The sequence below is a fragment of the Geotrypetes seraphini genome, chromosome 7 (genome assembly GCF_902459505.1).
Source record: "Geotrypetes seraphini chromosome 7, aGeoSer1.1, whole genome shotgun sequence".
NCBI lineage: Eukaryota > Metazoa > Chordata > Amphibia > Gymnophiona > Dermophiidae > Geotrypetes > Geotrypetes seraphini.
Genome location: NC_047090.1, coordinates 157,843,066 through 157,863,909, shown reverse-complemented (window position 1 = coordinate 157,863,909; position 20,844 = coordinate 157,843,066). Strand labels below are relative to the sequence as shown.

At 45.8% G+C, this 20,844-nt stretch overlaps 1 protein-coding gene across 7 annotated transcripts in view; it reads left to right on the top strand.

The window, feature by feature from the left end:
• The window catches only part of KLC1 (kinesin light chain 1), a 185,773-nt gene that overhangs the window by 89,361 nt on the left and 75,568 nt on the right, over nt 1-20,844 (top strand). For all 7 annotated transcript variants that reach the window (XM_033950972.1, XM_033950973.1, XM_033950976.1 and 4 more), the window contains 3 exons: nt 2,948-3,049; nt 10,351-10,524; nt 10,653-10,752. In XM_033950972.1, the coding sequence (XP_033806863.1) occupies nt 2,948-3,049; nt 10,351-10,524; nt 10,653-10,752 (376 nt within the window). The remainder of the gene's footprint in view (nt 1-2,947; nt 3,050-10,350; nt 10,525-10,652; nt 10,753-20,844) is intronic.

Genomic DNA, 20,844 nt, shown 5'->3' with positions numbered 1-20,844 from the left:
TCGTATGAGGAAAGACTAAAAAGGTTAAGGCTCTTCAGCTTGGAAAAGAGATGACTGAGGGGAGATTTGATTGAAGTCTACAAAATCCTGATTGGAGTAGAACGGGTACAAGTGGATCGCTTTTTTGCTCCGTCAAAAATTACAAAGACTAGGGGACATTTGATGAAGTTATAGGGAAATAATTTTAAAATTATTAGGAGGAAATATTTTTTCACTCAGAGAATAGTTAAGCTCTCAAATGCATTGCCAGAGTTTGTGGTAAGAGCAGATAGCGTAGCTGGCTTTAAAAAGGTTTGGACAATTTCCTGGAGGAAAAGTCCATAGTCTGTTATTGTGAGAGACATGGGGCAAGTCACTGCTTGCCTTGAATCGGTAGCATGGAACGTTGCTACACTTTGGGTTTTGGCCAGGTACTAGTGACCTGGATTGGCCATTGTGAGAATGGGCTACTGGGCTTGATATACCTTTGGTCTGACCTAGTAAGGCTGTTCTTATGTTCTGTCTTCTTTAAAGCAGACTCCTTAGATTTGGTCACTCTCATATCAATGGGCCTGCAAAGACAGATGCTCCTTCAGACTAATGAAGGTGGTAGAGCAATCTGTGAACACAATTTGGGGCTGAGCTTTTCTTCTAAAGCAGAGACTCGACAATCTCATCTACCTGTGTTGCACTTTCCACACTCAGGTACACTTTCATGCATCATTGCCATCTTGAGCATCTATGGTATATGGGAGTAAAAGCTCCCAAAATTGTCCATGCTGTCTTTCCTTAGGCAACTGACCCTTTGGACCCTCTCCTGGCATTCCTTTTCTGAGCCATAAACCTTCACAGGATGTTTCCAGAGATAGAACAACTTTTTCTCAAAAACTCTAAAATTGGTATCTTCTGAACCCTAGGCCAAAGAATGGTATAACTTACTCTAAGCTTCAGCCACTCTTATGGAAGAGCAAAAAAACAGATTGATACTCTGATCCCAAATTCCAGAAGTCAATGTACTTTACTCCTCAAGTAAAAAAAAGATACTGCAATATAAAACAAATCTTAACAAGAGTTTTTATACTGAAAACTGGCCTTGTCAATAAATTAGTCTATTTCTAATAGAGAACATTACCATATTACATGAATGCTCCTTTATTTTCCACAGTGAACAAGACTTTCTTCGCAGTCATCAATATAGTCAAAAGAGAAGCTGAATTTTAATGTCTGAGTTATCTATACAGCAAGGAACCATAATATTTGCTACACAATGGAAAATAGAATTGTCTGTAACCAATTTTAAAAAAATAGGACACATTGCTGTAAAGTTTTTTTGTTTTTTTTTTTAAAGAATTTTAAGAATAACCCCTTCTTCCAGACCTGAGCATGTAGTCTTTACAAGCTAGGCCAAGCATGGATCAAAGATAGTGCAGATTCTATCACAAGCTGAAAAGATATTAACCTGTTGTCAAAGTATGCTGTCTTGCCTTTGACCTGGTCGACCATGACATTTTGCTCAGCTGCCTTGACTCCATCGGCATCACCGGACAGGTATTAAATTGGTTCACAAGCTTCCTAACTAACTGTACTTACCAGGTCCACAGTAACCAGTCCCATTACTGGCGCAATCCCTGTGGAGTCCCACAAGGCTCTTCCCTATCCCCCTCCCTATTCAATATTTACTTGGCTCCACTGGCACGGACACTAGCTGACTCAAACCTAAAATCATTCATATAAGCAGAAGACATCACCATTATCATTCCCTTTACTTCATTAACACAAGAGACGGAACAAACTCACCTCTTTTGTCCTCACCAAGTTAGAACTATGGACCTCACAATTCAAATTCAAATTGAACACTGAAAAAACCAAAATTTTCCTGGCAAGTCCCACCCATAAACTAACAAACACTTCCCTGAAATTGAATGGACTAGACTACCCTATCAACCCCACCATAAAAATCCTTGGAGTCATCCTGGACCGAAGCCTGACCTTCGATGACCTTCGATGATGCTTTTGCACCCTCTGGAAACTTCGCACCATTAAACGTCACTTCGACCACCTCTCCTTTCGACTCTCTAATATTAAGCATACTAGACTACTGCAACATCATATACCTGGGATCCTATAAAAGTACCATCAAACGTTTAAGAATAGTCCAAAATGTGGCCGTTCGCCTCATTTACGATCTCAAAAAATATGACCATGTAAGCCCCTATTACACCAAACTCCACTGGCTACCAGTAGAGGCAAGGATCATCTTTAAGTTCGCCTGCCTCTGCTTCAAAACCTTAACAGGCTCTTCTCCAATCTATCTGTCTGAGCACCTTGAAATCGCAGGCCCCTCTCGCACACGAAACGCTTACCTGTTCACCTTTCCCTCCCTAAAGGGCTGCCTCTACAAGAGATTCCTCGATAGATCCTTAGCATTCCAAGCAGGCAATTGGAACAATTGCCTAACCGCCCTCATTTCTAATTCCCCGCCCTACCAATTGTTCAGGAAGTCAGTCAAAACCTATCTCTTTGACAAATTCCTCTAACTTCTCCCCTCCCTCCCTTCCCTGCCCCCTTCTCTGACCTCGATATGCCTCCTGACTCTCCGACTCCTCCGATCTTGCCAAGCCACTAAATGGCCTATCAAAACTGATCTCTTAGTTTAACTAAATGTCCTGTCTTTGTTACGCCTTTATATTAAATGCCTCATCATTGCCATGTATGTAACTTCGCTGTAAATGTACAGTCTCTTCATCTATTAACCGCATTGAACTTCCATGGTATTGCGGTATACAAGAATAAAGTTATTATTATTATTATTATATTTTCTTCAGTGTTACCTATTTTACCCTTTTCATCAATTATAGGTTTGAGGTCTTCATTGTACATATAGGGTATGAAGCAAGTGAAGTAATGTACCGTATTTGTTTTTATACTCACATCCCTTCTATTTATTGTTTTTCTCTATTGTTGGTAGGTTGCTGCCACACTTAATAACCTTGCAGTGCTTTATGGAAAGCGAGGGAAGTACAAAGAGGCTGAGCCTCTGTGTAAGAGAGCTCTGGAAATCCGAGAAAAGGTACAAAGTAGAATGGATTTATAGTGTGTCTGGACTTTGTTGCATTAACTCAACATAACAGTTGCTGGAACCATCCATAAATTTAAAAAAATATTAAATGTGCTCATTTTGCCATATATTTTTAAAATCAGATGACTTCTGTTCATGTTTAGACTTTAAAATAGTGTAATTTTTAGGTTAAGAAAATGTCTAGCAGCCATGTTTAGCCTTCATATTAGTTTTCTGGTGCAGAATCCTGGTGTACAAAGAATAACCTTGTCTCCAGCATGACAATTCATAGTTCAGTACTGAGCTGCCAGTCCAGTTTATTTGGGTAAGGTAATGTGAACGAGGGTGGGACCCAGAGCCTGAATAAGACGCTGACTGCACAGTTGTTGCAGACAAAGGAAAATAATATTTATAAAAGGTGTAGGTCAGGGACTTTGTTCATTCTCAAGAGAAAAATGCAACATAAAACTAGTCCATAATGCAAGTGTCATGTGGCCAGCTCCTGCAGGGCCACTGTTTACCTTACTGTCTCAGGACAATAGCATGCTTTTAGCCTGGCAAGGGTTAAAGTGAGGCTTGTCCTTCCTGACTGTAGAAGTGGTAATTCACACAGACATGGAGGCATTTGCTGTGGGGCATCCTTAACCTGGCTGTGCCTCTAACTTTCATACTTCCTTGTTCCTGCTTTATCCCTCCCATGTCACTATATCTTTTAGGTGGGACTGTTGCTCTTAAGGTGGTTCTGACACTTGGTAAGGGTGAAATGTACTGTAGGTCTGGCTTCGGGGCATGTCTCGCAAGGAGCAGAGTCTTTGCCCATGCCACTTTTGGAACCGGTACCCTCGATCCATGGCTTGCCTGGTCCGGACCCTTCCTCTGCAATGCCGGGCCTCGAACCTTGGGGAGCGCCTCAGGGGGCCTCGTCTCAGCCTCTGATGCTTCGATCCACGGCCTCCAGTCCCATCTACTCGGTGGCTGCCTCGTCTGGGCGTCGCTCGCCTCGTCGCTCGAGGCCTGCTTCTCGACATAGCTCTGGTCGTCGATTGAGGCATTCATCGAGACACGCCTCGCCTTGTCGGAAGCAACCTTTCCGGGAGTTTTCTCCGGAATACTCGCCCCCCTCCTCCTATGCCGGAACTCGAGGACTGTGGGGGTTCGTTCTCTCCGTGCCGGTCCTCGGCATCGGCGGACCAGGCCGCCTCATCGTCTTCGAGCCCGCCTCGAGGCCCGGCGCTGGCGGACCAGTTGTCATTCTCGTCCTTCCTGAGGCAGATGGCGGTGGATCTGGATATCACCCTGGATTCGGGTTCCAAGTTCTCGAAGGAGTATCTGGAGATGATACATCTTCCTCAAGCTCCTGCCGAGTCTCTACGCCTGCCTCTACACAAGCTTCTGGACCAGACTTTCATGAGATGCTTCGAGACCCCGTACTCCATCCCGGCGGTCCCGGGGAAGTTGGATGCTCGATACCGCACGGTGCACCATAAGGGCTTCGACGGGGCACAGCTCTCGCACCAGTCTCTCTTGGTTGAATCCTCTCTGAAGCGGTCTCATCCCTCCCAGGTCTATGCTTCCACTCCTCCTGGCCGGGAGGGCAAAACCATGGACAGATTTGGCAGGCGCATCTACCAGAACTCGATGATGGCTTCTCGAGTCCTCAATTACAGCTTTCACTTTGCAACCTACTTTGAGTTTTTTCTCTCCATTCTTCAAAAGTTTTTACCCTATCTGAACTCTCAGGCTCGCTTCGAGTACTCGGAAGTGCTGGCATCATTGTCCCAACTCCACCTGCAGATGATGCAATCGTCTTACGACGCTTTTGAGCTCTCAGCCAGAGCGACTGCCTGTTCGGTGGCCATGAGACGCTTGGTGTGGTTCCCGCACCATTGATATGGACCCGAATCTCCAGGACAGGCTGGCGAACGTTCCCTATGCGGGAGCGGACCTTTTCGACGAGTCCATCGAGGCGGCAACGGAGAAGCTATCCAAACATGAAAAATCTTTTCAGTCTATCCTCCACCAGAAGCCCAAGCCTGCCATATCTCGTCCGTCTCGTCCTCCTATGATTTATCAAAGGTGCTACCCGCCGAAGCAGGCCCCCGCCATTCGGCCGCCAGTGAAGAGGTAGCATCAGCAGAAGCCCCAACGAAAGCCTCAACCTTCTGCTGTTCCCAAGGCTCCCCAGCTTTTTTGACTGTCTCGTAGGGAGCATAACTTCCATCGTTCTGCCCTCCCCGCTTTTTCCCATCGGAGGTCGTCTCCATCATTTTTACCATCGATGGACGACTATTACCACCGACCTCTGGGTCCTTTCCATCATAAGAGAGGGATACTCTCTTCAGTTCCATCATGTTCCTCCGGAACATCCTCCAAGAGAGTATCCTTCCAACTTAACCCAGTCCGCCCTTCTTCTTCAGGAAGCTCAGGCTTTGCTTCGTGCCGTCGAGCCGGTCCCTGTGGACCAACAGACCAGGGGGTTTTACTCCCGGTACTTCCTTGTTCCGAAGAAGACGGGCGACCTGCGTCCTATTTTGGACCTCAGGGTGCTCAACAAGTTCCTGGTCAGGGAGAAGTTTCGCATGTTGACCCTGGCTTCTCTCTATCCCGTCCTCGAGCAGATCGACTGGTTATGCTCCCTGGATCTCAAGGAGGCCTACACTCATATTCCCATCCATCCGGCCTCCCGTCAATACCTCAGATTTCGGTTGGGTCACCTTCATCTTCAGTACAGAGTGCTTCCTTTCGGCCTAGCTTCATCTCCCAGGTCTTCACCAAGTGCCTGGTTGTGGTGGCCGTAGCACTCAGGAACCATGGTCTGCAGGTGTTTCCCTACCTCGACAACTGGCTTATCAAGGATTCCACATCTCAGGGGACCGTCCGGGCCACTCAGAGGACAATCTGGTTTCTACAGAGTCTGGGATTCGAGATCAACTTTCCCAAATCCCATCTTCAACCTTCACAGACTCTCCCCTTCATCAGAGCTGTTCTGGATACTATTCAACTCAGAGCGTTCCTTCCTCCTCAGCGCCTGCGGCTCTTCTTCATCTTTGTCACTCGGTCTCTTCTCGCCCGTCCATCTCGGCGAGACACATGATGATGCTCCTGGGCCACATGGCCTCTACGGTTCACGTGACTCCTTTTGCCAGACTTCACCTGCGGATTCCTCAGTGGACCCTAGCTTCTCAATGGTCGCAGATCTCCGACCCTCTGACTCGTAACATTCAGGTCACTCCTGCTCTGCTGCAGTCGCTTTGCTGGTGGATGCTCTCTTCCAATCTTTCCAGAGGTTTGCTGTTTCACATGCCTACCCATCAGAAAGTCCTTACGACTGACTCCTCGACCTATGCTTGGGGGGCTCATCTGGACAGGCTCCTCACCCAGGGCTATTGGAAGAGTGCGGATCGTCTGTCCCATATCAATCTCCTGGAACTCAGGGCGATTTTCAATGCTCTCACTGCTTTTCAGCATCTGCTTCACGACATGGTGGTCCTCATTCGTACGGACAATCAAGTCGCCATGTATTATGTCAACAAACAGGGAGGCACGGGATTGGCCTCCCTCTGTCAGGAAGCTCTGAAAGTTTGGGATTGGGCGATTCGGCACAACGCCTTCCTCAAAGCTGTCTACATTCAGGGGGCGGACAATGCCTTGGCGGACAACTTGAGTCGCCTTCTACAGCCTCACAAGTGGACTCTCCATTCCACGCCCCTTCATCAAATCTTCTCCCTGTGGGGAACGCCTCAGATAGACCTCTTTGCAGCTCCCCACAACTTCAAACTGCCTCAGTTCTGCTCCAGGATCTACACTCCTCATCGTCTCGAGGCAGATGCTTTTCTTCTGGACTGGGGAAATCTTTCTGTATGCGTTTCCTCCGTTTCGTCTCATTCAAAAGACTCTGGTCAAGCTCAAGTCCAACCGGGCCACCATGATTCTGATTGCTCCTCGGTGGCCCAGGCAATCTTGGTACTCCCTTCTTCTGCAACTCAGCAGCAGGGAGCCCTTCCTTCTACCAGTGTTTCCATCTCTGCTTACGCAGCATCAGGGATCTCTGCTTCATCCAACCTGCAGTCACTACACCTGACAGCTTGGTTCCTCTCAGTGTAACTTCCCTTCAGTTTTCACCAGCTGGCGAGATGTTTTGGAAGCTTCAAGGAAGCCTGCTACTAGACAATGCTATTCCCAGAAATGGACTAGATTCTCTACTTGGTGTTTTTCTCATCACAAGGAACCTCAACATGCCTCCTTGTCCTCTGTTATGGACTACCTTTTGCACCTGTCTCATTCTGGTCTCAAGTCTACATCGATCAGAGTCCATCTTAGTGCAATTGCTGCTTTTCACCAGCCTCTTCAAAGGAAACCTCTTTCTGCACATCCAGTGGTTTCCAGATTCATGAAAGGACTTTTCCATGTCAATCCTCCCCTCAAACCGCCTCCGGTGGTTTGGGACCTCAATGTTGTTCTTTCTCAACTTATGAAGCCTCCATTTGAACCTCTTAACAAGGCTCCTCTGAAATTTCTCACTTGGAAAGTGGTGCTTCTCATTGGCCTCACTTCTGCCCACCGAGTGAGTGAACTTCAGGCGTTGGTTGCGGATCCGCCCTTTACAGTGTTTCATCATGACAAGGTTGTCCTTCGCACTCACCCAAATTCCTCCCCAAGGTGGTCTCGGAATTTCATCTGAATCAATCCATTGTTCTTCCTGTGTTTTTTCCGAAGCCGCATTCTCATCCTGGAGAATCAGCTCTTCACACTCTGGACTGTAAGCGTGCTTTGGCTTTCTACCTGGAACGCACCAAGCCTCACAGAACTGCTCCTCAACTTTTCATCTCCTTTGATCCAAACAAGTTGGGATGCCCTATCTCTAAGCGCACCATCTCCAACTGGATGGCGGCTTGTATCTCTTTCTGCTATGCCCAGGCTGGATTGCCCCTTCACAGTAAAGTCACAGCCCATAAGGTCAGAGCAATGGCAGCCTCTGTAGCTTTCCTCAGATTGACACCGATTGAGGAGATTTGTAAAGCTGCCACTTGGTCCTCGGTTCATACCTTCACCTCACACTATTGTCTGGATACCTTCTCCAGACGGGATGGACAGTTTGGCCAAACAGTGTTGCAAAATTTGTTCTCCTAAGTTGTCAACTCTCCCACCATCCCATTGTGGTTAGCTTGGAGGTCACCCACTAGTGAGAATACCTACCTGCTTGTCCTGGGATAAAGCAATGTTACTTACCGTAACAGTTGTTATCCAGGGACAGCAGGCAGCTATTCTCACATCCCACCCACCTCCCCTGGGTTGGCTTCTCTGCTAGCTATCTGAACTGAGGAGACACGCCCGGTGCATCGGGCGGGAAGGCACTCGCGCATGCGCGGTGTGGGCAACTCAAAACTTCTAAAAGTTTCTACAGGCAAGTATGCTTGTGAGATGTCCGCATCGGGGCTCCGTTGGATGACGTCACCCACTAGTGAGAATAGCTGCCTGCTGTCCCTGGATAACAACTGTTACGGTAAGTAACATTGCTTTACTGTACCAATCCTCAAATAAAGCCTGGTTCATCCAGGCATTACGGCTTGATCTATAATAAACTGGCAAAGTGTGCTTGTTCACATTCTTAAATGCACATGTATTTTCAGAATGGTAATTAATAAGGGGTTCAACTGAACCCATTGATATTCCCTCCAAGCAGTAGAGTGAGTCTATCCTTGTGTGCTTTAAATCCTGGCATGCTTTTGGCTTCTTTGTGGATATAAGTGCGTCCTGGCATCCGCTTCCAATATAACCGTTTCATCCACATTAAAAATTTGCTGTGCCAGGTTACCCTCCACCTTGATTATTTCTTCTAAACTATCAACAGACTTTTTAGCTCCTTCCTCATCCGCACTCGCTGCTTCTCCAGTCATCCGAACATTATGCAACAGGAATCTATTTTTAAACCTCTTAAACCAACCAGTTCTTGCCACAAATTCTTGACTGTAGTAGTCTCCAGCGCATTCCTTTAAAGTTCTAAACAGACTTCTAACCTTTGACTGTACTGTAAAGAGGCTTAAGGGTGTCCACTTTTGAATCTGATCTTCCATCCAAATGTTTAACGGTTTCTCCATTTCATGGATGGGCTCAGTACGTTGCTTCATAATCACTGTTGACCGCAAAGTGCAGAACCTTTCACAGCTTCACAAATTCTATTTTTGTCCTTTATAATATTTGACACAGTAGAGTGTGATAGCATTCACTTTCTTTCCTCCTTCATACTGTTTTATTATTATCATTTTGGTGTCCAGATCTATGGCCTTTCTTCCCTTTTTGGAAGGCTGAGGAGTAGACGGAGACAATTTCTTCTTTGTTGACATTTTTACAGCTTGAAATTGCCAAAACAACTCACGTGGGGCAATACCCCTGCATATGTTATCACGCTGCGTTGCGAGACTTCAGAGAGCGGAAGTCGCATTGTAAGGTCGAACAGTCGTAACTTGGATAGGTCGTAAGTCAACGACCACCTGTGATACCTATGCCCCAAATGTGTTTGATAAAAAGAAAATCAATCTCCTTAGAATCACATTATTAATTCATGTGATACATAAATTATATGTAATAATAATAATAATTTTATTTCTTATATACCGCTATACCCTAAGTTCAAAGCGGTTTACAATGAGAGTCGTGCCGAGAGAGAGTGCAGAGTTTATAGCAGGAGAACAGGTGTTTACAACAAGATACATGTGTTTAGAACAAGATATAAGATACCAGCTTTGGGACCACTAATCTGAGATACATTGGCTTTGGAACAGGATATCTAAGATACATTGGATTGAAACAGGGTAAATCAGTATGGGGCAGTTTGCAAGAAGATATGGCTGTAAAAATACAACTGGTTGGGTAGCTTGCAAGAATATACAGGCGATTAGAATACAGGAGTTAGCAATATGAGGCGAAGTGATTTGGGTCATGTTACAGAACGAAGGGTTCAGAACAAGGTATAAGAGTTCAGAGCTGCTTACAGGAAGATAATTACAATAAGAGTAAGATACAGTATATTACAATGTGAGTAAGATAGTTGAAGATATTTGCAATAAGAAACAGGGTGTTACAATGTGAACAAGATACAGGAGATCAGCGCTGTTTATAGGAGGATATTTACAATGAGAATATGAGAGGATTACAGCAATATACGTCGAAAGGGGAAAGGTAGCAGATGGGCTTTCGGGGGGTTACAATTGGTAGAAGAAAAACTAGATGGCGTTGAAGAGACGGGTCTTCAGTGATTTTCTTGTTATTGGAGAATAATGCATGTATTAATTTGGAATGTCCTGCATTTTTAGGTACTGGGCAAAGATCATCCAGATGTTGCTAAGCAGTTAAATAACTTGGCCCTGCTATGTCAGAACCAGGGTAAATATGAAGAAGTTGAATATTACTATCAGAGAGCACTTGAGATATACCAGACAAAACTGGGACCAGATGATCCAAATGTGGCAAAGACAAAGAACAACCTGGTAAGGGTTTTTTGAAAATTTTCCAACAAAAATGTGAATGTTAGCTGCGAGTTAATTTAGTCATGCTAATATTATGCAGTATCAAGAACTGTGAGGGTATAACTAAGCTTCTAATTGTTTTCTTTTAGGCATCATGTTACCTAAAACAAGGCAAATTTAAGCAAGCAGAAACATTATACAAAGAGATCTTGACCCGTGCACATGAAAGGGAATTTGGATCTGTGGACGGTAAGGGCATGTTGGCATTGCAGCATAAGGGCTTTATGGTTTGTAACCAAAACAGCAACCTGTGAGTTCTTGAAAGCTCATGTACTACAACGTCTTTTTGGTTGGTCCTTTAAGATGTACCATAATCTAGTAAGGTTTCAAGTCTATTTTGGCTTTTTTTTTTTTTTTTGAGGGGGATGGGGGAGTGATTCTTCATATATTCACAAATGTTCATATTTCTGTTAAATGTCATATTGGTCAATCTTGGACTTGCTTCAGTTTTGAAACTGGTCATCTTTTTTTCAAGTTTGACTCCTTTTTGCCTTCAGAGGTCTCATTTGAGTAGCATAGAAATCTTTTCGGTTAGTGTGGGTCTGCGAAGGCACTCCTTCAGTGTTGGCTAGTTAAGCTTGTCAGAGTTGCCACAGTTCATAGTTCAGCTTTATTAATATACTGCAAATAATAAAATATCTAAGTGGCTCACAAATCAATATATAGAAATGGGTAAGATTAGTGGAAAGAAACAAATTGTAGGGGGGCTTAATAAAAATTCCAAAAAGGAATCGTAGCTAATTTAAAAATAAGGAACAAATAGAAGATGTGGGGGGGGAGGGAGAGAATAAGTGAGCAAGAGAGGTTAGACAGACTGGTAATTGAGTAGGTTACACTAGTGCAGTGGTTGGCAAACCGCGGTTCGCCACTTGAGTGTGGCTCGGCTAGAGAATGTGGCCCAACAAGGAGTTTTGTGTGGCCCAGCTTCTCCCTCCCTTCTGTGTCTCCCTCCGGCGGGTAGTTTTCTGGCTGGCTCCCTTGCTGTAGTTGTCTGTGGGCGGTGTTGTCTCCTTGTGCGTGATCTGCGGCTTTGTCAGAAGCGTTCCCTCTGACATTACGACATCGGAGAGAAAGCTTCCGAATCAGCCGTGAATTGTGCGTGAGGAACCGCCGCTGCCCATAGATGACTGCAGCAAGGGAGCCAGCCATTTTTGCATGAGTTAGAAGACTACTTTACTTTATTGTGATGTACTAACTGACCAAGACGACCAAGGCTTACAGTTCACGGATCCTTCTGACTGAGTTAGCTGTAAGTAGGAAAAGTAATTTCCATGTGAGATGCTTTGGCAATTAGGGCTCCATCAGCACTAAGGATGCCTTTATGAGAGTAGAGATCATAATGGTTTTGGCCTTGCATGGAACACCAGAAAGAAAATATTTTCAATTTGAAGGCATAGAATTTCCTTCTGGAAGGTTTTCTTGCTTCAACATAAATATCCTGAATTGAAAATGGCAGACCCAAGGAAGTAACTAGGCATTGCTCGATTTTCCAGATCATCAGAGTTAGAGAACAATGGTTGATTATATGTTAAGGTTGGAATCGCATATCCTTCATTCTATAATGTCAGCACCTAAATGTCAATGTAAGTGCCATTTGCATGCTAAGATTATAGAATACTATGACTTACACATACACATTTTATAGATTTGCATATGTTGGGTGCTGAACAGTATTTTATAATCTGAGCACGCAAGTTGCATAGTGGACAACTAATGTGGGTGGGGCATGGGCATATCCCATAATATAAATGTTATAGAACAGTACTCATATGTGCTAAAGTGCCGCATTTATGCCCATGCATTTATACCTGTCATAGACATGGAGTAAGTGGGCACACATACAGAGGACAGAGTTAGAGATGGTGGGCAATGATGTGAAGGGAGAGAAGTTGGACCTGGGGTGATGTGGAGGAAGAGGGAAAGATGCTTGAAGGGAGAACTGTTGAGAAGAGAAAGGGAGAAATGGTAGACCTGGGGTAGGGATGAGGTGGGAGGCAGTTGGGAAGAGAAGTGGAGAGAAGTTGGATCTGGGGATGGGAGGGAGGGAGAAATTTTAGGCCTGTGGATGGAAGGCACAGAGATGCAGCATCTTCCCCTCCCCATTTCATTGTTCAGCCTCAAGGGGGGAAGGAAGAAGAAAAACAGAAAAGAGAGGGAGCAAAATGTTGGACCATGGAGATAGAGGAGAAGAGATGGACCCATGGGAGGGCAGGAGGGAAGAGAGCTGGGATAAGAAAGGGGATGGAAAGAAAGGGACAGGGAGTTATAGCCTGACCAGTGGAGAGAGGGAGGGGGATTCTGAAAGTGGTGAGCCATGTGGATGAGGTCAAAAGGGAGATGACAAAATGAGTGAGAGAACAGTGAGTACAGTGGTAGAAATGTGGTAATAGGGAGTAGATAGCAGGAAATAGGAGGCTGGGAAAGGAGTGAGATGGGAAATGGGAGAGCTAGGGACTGAGAGAAGATGGAGAATTGAGAGGTAGCTGAACATTTAAAAAGAAGAAGGGTGAGAGAAAAGACCAGATTTGAGTGGACAGAAGCAAAAAAGAAAAGAAAAAGTTAAAGCTGAAAGAGAAAAATCAATATGTTGGAGACAAGCATAAGGAGGAAATGGAACGAGAGGAGAAAAAAGTGAACAGCAGACACTGGAAAGAAAATTAGTTGAAGATGGATAAAAAGATAGAGAAACTGGGACCAAGATGATGGAAAAACAAATATTCAGACAACAAGGTAGAAAAAATTGTTTTATTTTGAATTTATTAACTGGAATATGTTAGCTTTGGGATATGCACAAAAAACTGCAAGGCCGCGGTGTGACGGCGTTTTGATAGAAACATCACTTCAAGTGGTTTACATAAGTTTTTACACCCTTTTTTATACACCCAAAGACTTCCAAGACTCCTGATGCAGGCCGGGAGGCCTAAACATGTACATGTCGGGTCATTGAGTTACTTTGGATGAATAAAGATTTTGGATCAATCAGATGAGTTGAAAGACACTTTTTTGTGCACCTTTCTGATTGGACATTTCCACTTTGATTTGTTTCTTTGTAGCTTTGGGATATGTGCATCACAATTATTTTTGTATTCAGTGGTGTAGTCATATTACAGCTGATTTAGGGGAGGGACTGGAGCCCAAAATTAGTGGATGGGCACCAAAGTTTCTCCCCACCTGAGTGCAATTTACAAATACTTGAGCTATTGAGGATTTCCAAGCCCTGCCACCTGAAGACATCTTCCTTCAGTCTGGCAACCCAAAATCTACAAGCTTTGCAGCCAATGGCAATATCCTCTAGCTGCCACTGCTTTCATGCATGCATGAAAGCCAAGGTGGGGGGGCAGGGAGGAGGGAAGACAGCAGCTCTGCAATATTGCTGCCAGCTGCAGAACTTGGGAAGTTGGAGGGGAGGAGGTGGCCATCAGTTGGTGAGGCTTGGGGATCCCTACTAGCTACAGCAGAGGAGATGTTCATTTTGAGGGAGCCTAAGCTCAAAATAGGAGGCCCAAAAAAGCAGTAATATTTACCCTGACTGAACGATCCTCCACTTGCGCTGCTGACAGCTGATGCAGCATCCCCACTGTGATGAGGCTCATCTCTGAAGAGGCTCACCGTAGCTGTAATAGAAGTGAATGAGAGAACCAGGAGTGCGTATCCCTGCTCATCAGAGTGGGGATGCAGAAGCTTGTGGCTGCTCCCACTGTCAGTGGTGCACTTGGAGGATCACTCAGTCAGGGTAAGCATTACTGCTTTTTTGGGTTCCTTGAGTTGAGTGAGAATGAGCCAGTCACAGCTTGTCCTTCAGTGTGTACAGTGGTCAGTGCCTGGTGTGCCGAAAAGTCTCATGCGAGCAACGAGAGTACCTTAAGCGCATTAAGCTACTTGTATCTTTCAACCAGCTGCAGATCTTGCAGGTATTTTTGGCATTAATTTAATAAGTTGTTCTAACTTTGTGTTGCTGCTTTTATTGTTATAAATTAACACAAAACACGTTTTAGGTGCCACCTATTTGACATGGCTACAAAGAAGAAGCAAAGAAAAACGGAAGACAAAAACCGTGAATTTAAAGTTGAATGGGCCGAATCGTTTGTGTTTATACAAAACTCAAATGGCCTTCCAACCTGTCTTATTTGTCAAGAAAAATTGGCGCATATCAATAAATCAAATTTGGAGAGGCACTTTACAACTAAACACGCGTCATTTGGCAGTAAATATCCCACCGGTGATGCGAAGAAGAAAGCAGTTGAGGAACTTCAGAAGAGTCAAGAAAAATCAAGTTCTGTTTTTAATTATTGGGTGTAATCTTCCAACAATGTTAATATTGCAAACTTTATTGTTAGTCAAGAGATTGCTAAGAGAGGCAAACCATACACAGACGGTGAGTACATTTAAAGTTTTTATAAATGCATCCGAAGAGCTATTCTGGGATTTTAAGAACAAGGCAGAAATTCTTTAAAAAATTAGTTACCACTGTCTGTTAAAACAGTAAAAGATAGGACAGTCAAAATGTCTTTGAATATAACCAATCAGCAAATCGAAGATCTTAAATTGGTTTCAGCTTTATCAATAGCGGTTGACGAGTCTTGTGACATAAATGACACAGTGCAAGTTTCACTTTATCCCAGGACAAGCAGGCAGCATATTCTTGACTGATGGGTGACGGCACCGACGGAGCCCCGGTACGGACAATTTTAGAGTGATTGCACTCTAAGAACTTTAGAAAGTTCTAGCTAGGCCGCACCGCGCGTGTGCCTTCCCGCCCGACAGAGGCGCGCGGTCCCCAGTTTTCTTAATTCCGCGGAGCTAAGAAGACGCGTGTTTCCAACGGCTGTCGGAAGTTTTTTCTCTTTTCACTTGCCTTCCCGCTCGCGCGTAATTTTTCTCTTCATAATTTATTTCTTTCTTTGTTTTTTACCGTTTGTGTAAAAAAAAAAAAAAAAATCGTATTATTTTTCATTTTTTTTTCTCGATCTGCCCCGGCGGAGCCTGTTGGCACCATCGAAGCCTCGGGCTTTGATTTTGCTACAGCAGTTTTTCCCTTCATGCCCCCGTCACCGGGTTTCAAAAAGTGTCAGCGGTGTGCACGCCCTATCTCCCTCTCCGACCCGCACAAGTGGTGCCTCCAGTGTCTGGGTCCGGACCATAGGGCTGAAACCTGCACCCGCTGTAGTTCTTTACAAAAAAGAACTTTAAAAAATCGTCAAATTCAGCAGCGGATCCTTTTCGGTACCGCTATGGAAGTTACACTGGTATCGACGTCGACGACTTCCTCCAAATCGACTCCGACTGCCTCGGCACCGCAAGATACATCGCCGGTGTCGACTCCTGTAGGTAAGCCGGCTAAGAAGCCTTCCCCTACTGTTCTAGGCCCGCCAGTCGAGCATGCAGTGAGCCAAGTCCTGCAGACTGAGCGCCGGCCCCGTAAGCGCTCCGCTTCCATTGAAGTCACTGCCTCGTCATCGGCATCGACTTCACCCGAGCGTCGAGCGGCACCGAAGGTACCGAGCAAGAAAAAACCGGTACCGGTGCCATCGGGACCAACGTTGGATGAGCACATTGCATCTATCCTCCAGGTCCAGCTTAAGGATCAACTCCAAAACTTGCTCCCGGCTCTGTTGACTCCGAACCTTCCAGTATTGGTACCGACTGAGCCTTCGGTGCCGTCTGTCGACCAGCCTCTTTTATTGACATCGACTGTTTCGGCACCGCACAAATCTTTATCCATGCCTGTTCTGTCAGCGGAACCGAAGCGGCGTACTACTCCTTTGGTTTCTGACCCGGTACCGTTCTCTGAACCCCGTACCGTACTACATTCCCCAGGTACCGTCTCCACCCGTTCAGGTAAATCGGTACGCAAGACTAAGCATACTGAAACATCTACTCCACTTTCCCAGGGCCGTTTCCAATCGGTACGGGACCCTGACTTGTGGAACGACTCGGATGATCCCCTCGGTACCGAGGAAGATTATACATCTGATGAGGATGAACCATCGGTGCAGGATCCGGCTGCTAAGCCAGAGCACTCCTCCTTCACCAAATTTTTAAAGGAGATGTCAGACACCCTTTCTATTCCCTTGGAGTCTGACTCTAAAAAATCCAAGGCATTTCTGGATGCTTTGGATTTAGACCAACCTCCGAAAGAGTTTTTAAAGTTGCCCCTCCATGACATCTTGAGGGAAACTTTTTATAAGAATCTGGAAACTCCTTTGACGATTCCAGGAGCCCCAAGAAAACTGGAATCTCTGTATAAAGTGATTCCAATTCCAGGATTTGACAAACACCAACTTCCTCATGAATCTCTGCTGGTAGAGTCAACCCTGAAAAAATCTGCAGGAGCCAGTGTATACGCCTCTGTCCCTCCTGGCAGAGAAGGAAAGGCCATGGATAAATTTGGGAAACGCCTTTACCAAAATGCGATGCTGGCCAACCGTTCAGGTAATTACGCATTCCACTTCTCTTTTTACCTGAAGCATCTCATTCAACAGGTGACCTCTTTTCAAAAGTATATTCTTGACCGTAAACTTCCTGCTTTTCAACAATGTACCTCTAGTCTTTTGCAACTCAGGAAGTTTATGGTCCGTTCAATTTATGATACTTTTGAACTGACATCACGGGCTACTGCTATGTCTGTGGCAATGAGAAGGTTGGCATGGCTACGTGTCTCAGACCTGGATGTAAACCACCAGGACCGGCTTGCCAATGCGCCTTGCCTAGGGGATGAGCTGTTTGGGGAGTCCATGGATACCACCACGCAAAAGCTCTCCGCCCATGAAACTAGATGGGACACCTTGTTGAAAAACAAGAAGAAACCTCCTCCTCCTCGTCCATTCAGGCAACAATCTTCATATCAAAGGAGGTTTTCTGCTCGACCGGCTCAGCCTCATCCCCCTCAACCTCGCAGACAGCGTCAACAGCAGCAACAGGCCCGTCAGCAACAACAGCCTACTGTAAAGTCTGCTCCTCAACCTAAGCCGACACAGCCCTTTTGACTCTCTTCTCCAGGGCATTGCCAGTCTTCCTCCCTCCTGTCCTCTACCTCAGCCCATAGGAGGTCGACTACATGTTTTTCTTTCTCGCTGGGAAGCAATCACCTCCGACCAGTGGGTACTTGCTATCATCGCCCACGGCTACTCCCTAAACTTTCAGACTCCTCCACCATTAAGTCTGCCAAAAGAGTCTGCTTCCAACAAGGCTCAGTCCCTCCTCCTCTCTCAGGAGGTTCAATCCCTCCTTCTTCTCAATGCCATCGAATCAGTTCCTCAAGACCAGCAAGGCCTGGGATTTTATTCCCAGTACTTTCTCGTCCCCAAAAAGACCGGAGATCTCAGACCAATATTAGATCTCAGAGATCTCAACAAATGTCTGGTCAAAGAGAAGTTCAAGATGTTATCTCTTGCCACCCTATACCCTCTTCTCTCTCAGGAAGACTGGCTATGTTCCCTCGATCTCAAGGAGGCGTATACTCACATTCCAATTCATCTGACGTCCAGACCAGAGTTTCGGTGAGACCCTGAGGGATTCCAGCCCACGCCGCCGGAGACCGAGGACGACCATCGGACCTGCCTGCAGGTCTAGAGAGCCCGCCCCGACTCCTCCCCACTGCCTGCCGGGAGAGGAGACTTCTGCAGCCATCAAGTCTCACCGAGTTTCGGTGAGACCCTGAGGGATTCCAGCCCACGCCGCCGGAGACCGAGGACGACCATCGGACCTGCCTGCAGGTCTAGAGAGCCCGCCCCGACTCCTCCCCACTGCCTGCCGGGAGAGGAGACTTCTGCAGCCATCAAGTCTCACCGAGTTTCGGTGAGACCCTGAGGGATTCCAGCCCACGCCGCCGGAGACCGAGGACGACCATCGGACCTGCCTGCAGGTCTAGAGAGCCCGCCCCGACTCCTCCCCACTGCCTGCCGGGAGAGGAGACTAATTTTTTTCTTTTTTTTAGTCCCCCTAGTTTCTACTCTAGATCCCTGACCCAAGCCTCTCACCCCCACTCAACAAAATGGCACCCTCCACTACCAAACTCCTATGCATCCTGTTACTGCTTTCCCTACTCTCAACAAACTGGAAAACAGCAGGCTACCACTTTTCAACAATCCCAATAGTGACAACAACACACAGACAGACACATCCACACAAGAAACTTCAGATAGGAAACCTGATAGAATGCACAACAACCACACAAGAAAGCATCCCAACCACATGGGGACGAAAACCACCCCACAACACAAAGAAGTCAGGTCACAAACTCTCCCATACTTCCAAGAACCTCCTTCACCCACAGCTTATTCCCAACATCCACAAGAATCAAATCACAATCCCCTGCGCGTATATGAACATAAGATCAATCAGCCCAAAGGCAGACCTATTAAAAGACTGGATAGTTAAAGAACAGTTAGGCTGCCTTTTCCTAACCGAAACCTGGCTATCCTCCGACTCGGACCCTAGCATTACAGAATTCTGCCCTAAGGGATACAAACTCGAATTAGTCTGCCGAGAAAAAAAGCGAGGGGGCGGTCTGGCTATCCTAGTGAAAAACAACCTTACCATTACAGTCCTAGACAAACACTCCACCCCCCAATCAGACCTGCTTGCCTGTCAACTCTCCAGTAACTCACTCAAAGATACCCTAACTTGCATCCTCTGCTACATCGTTCCAGGAAAATGGAATACCACAAAACATGATCTTGAAGATTTCATCTTCCGGAACTCATTAACCTCAACACACAACCTGCTTCTTGGCGACATAAATCTCCACCTAGAAGACAGCTCCTCCAAACAAGCTGAAGGCATAATCTCATACCTCAATGCACTCTCCTACCAAATTCTGTATCCGCAACCCACACACGAAAAAGGCCACCAACTCGATATTGCAGCTTACATGGCCCAACACCCCCATACACCTAACATTCATATCACCAATGGGGCTTGGCACCCCTCTCTATGGTCAGACCACTTCAAATTCACCTTCAACATCTACTGGACACAAAGCACAAGCAAACACGAAACCCACAAAACCACCTTCAAAACCCGTCCAAAAATCGACCCCTCTACCTTCTGGACCACAGTAGACCCCGCAATCGCCTCCATAGACCACAAAGTATTCATTCGCCAGTGGCGCTCCCTGAGCGAAACAACCCTGAATGGACTAGCCCCAGAAAAGACAAAACACAAACTTTGCAGATCCTCTGACAAATGGTTCGACACAGAACTTCTTCAACTAAAAAGACACTGTAGACAACTCGAAAGAGTATGGCAAAAAAAGAACCAACCAAAGTAGCTTGGAGAAACCTAATAAAACAATACAAAGCCAAACTTAAAGAAAAACGAAGAGCTTACTACTCCAAACTAATAGGCACAGAATCCATAGACACAAAGAAACTCTTCCAACTTGTGAAAAGCCTCACAGACACACAGCCATTCCTAGCCACTCAAGGAATCCAACCTCCAACGGCCACCCAACTAGCAGACCACTTCAAGAACAAGATCGCTACCATCAGAGCCTCCTTCTCCAATTCACCGACCCTCCTAGAAGAGATCATAATAAACCCAACAACTGATGAAGCCACTGCAGCCGACAGACACTGGTCCAACTTTAAAAAGGTGCAATGGTGGGACTTTAACCAACTCTACAATAAATATAGTCGAGCCTCATGCGACCTGAATAATTGCCCCTCATATTTACTAACAAATGCCTCCCCCAAATTTAGAGCTTGCCTATTGCAATGGATCCAAACAACGCTCACGGAAGGCCAATTCCCACAAGACCTAGGAGAAATCATAGTCACTCCAATACTGAAAGACCACAAAGGACCAATAGACACCCCTTCCAACTACCGACCCATAGCCTCTATTCCATTTTATGTTAAACTAATAGAAGGTCTGGTTGCCCAATACCTCACCAACTACCTTGAAGACCACAACCTACTCCACCCAACTCAATCAGGGTTCAGATCCAACCACAGCACTGAGACACTGCTAGCCTCCCTTCTAGATACAGCCCGACAACACCTTAGCAAAGGAAGAAGGATGCTGATAATTCAACTAGACCTCTCAGCCGCATTTGACCTGGTTGACCACAGTATACTTCTTCAGATATTAGAAGCAATAGGGATCTCAGGCGGAGTATACAATTGGTTCCAAGGATTCCTCAAAACAAGAACATACAGAGTAAAAACAAAAGATCTAATATCGGAAACCTGGACCAATCCCTGCGGAGTACCTCAAGGCTCACCACTCTCACCCATGCTCTTCAATGTCTTCATCGCCTCCCTTGGTACCCTATTAGAC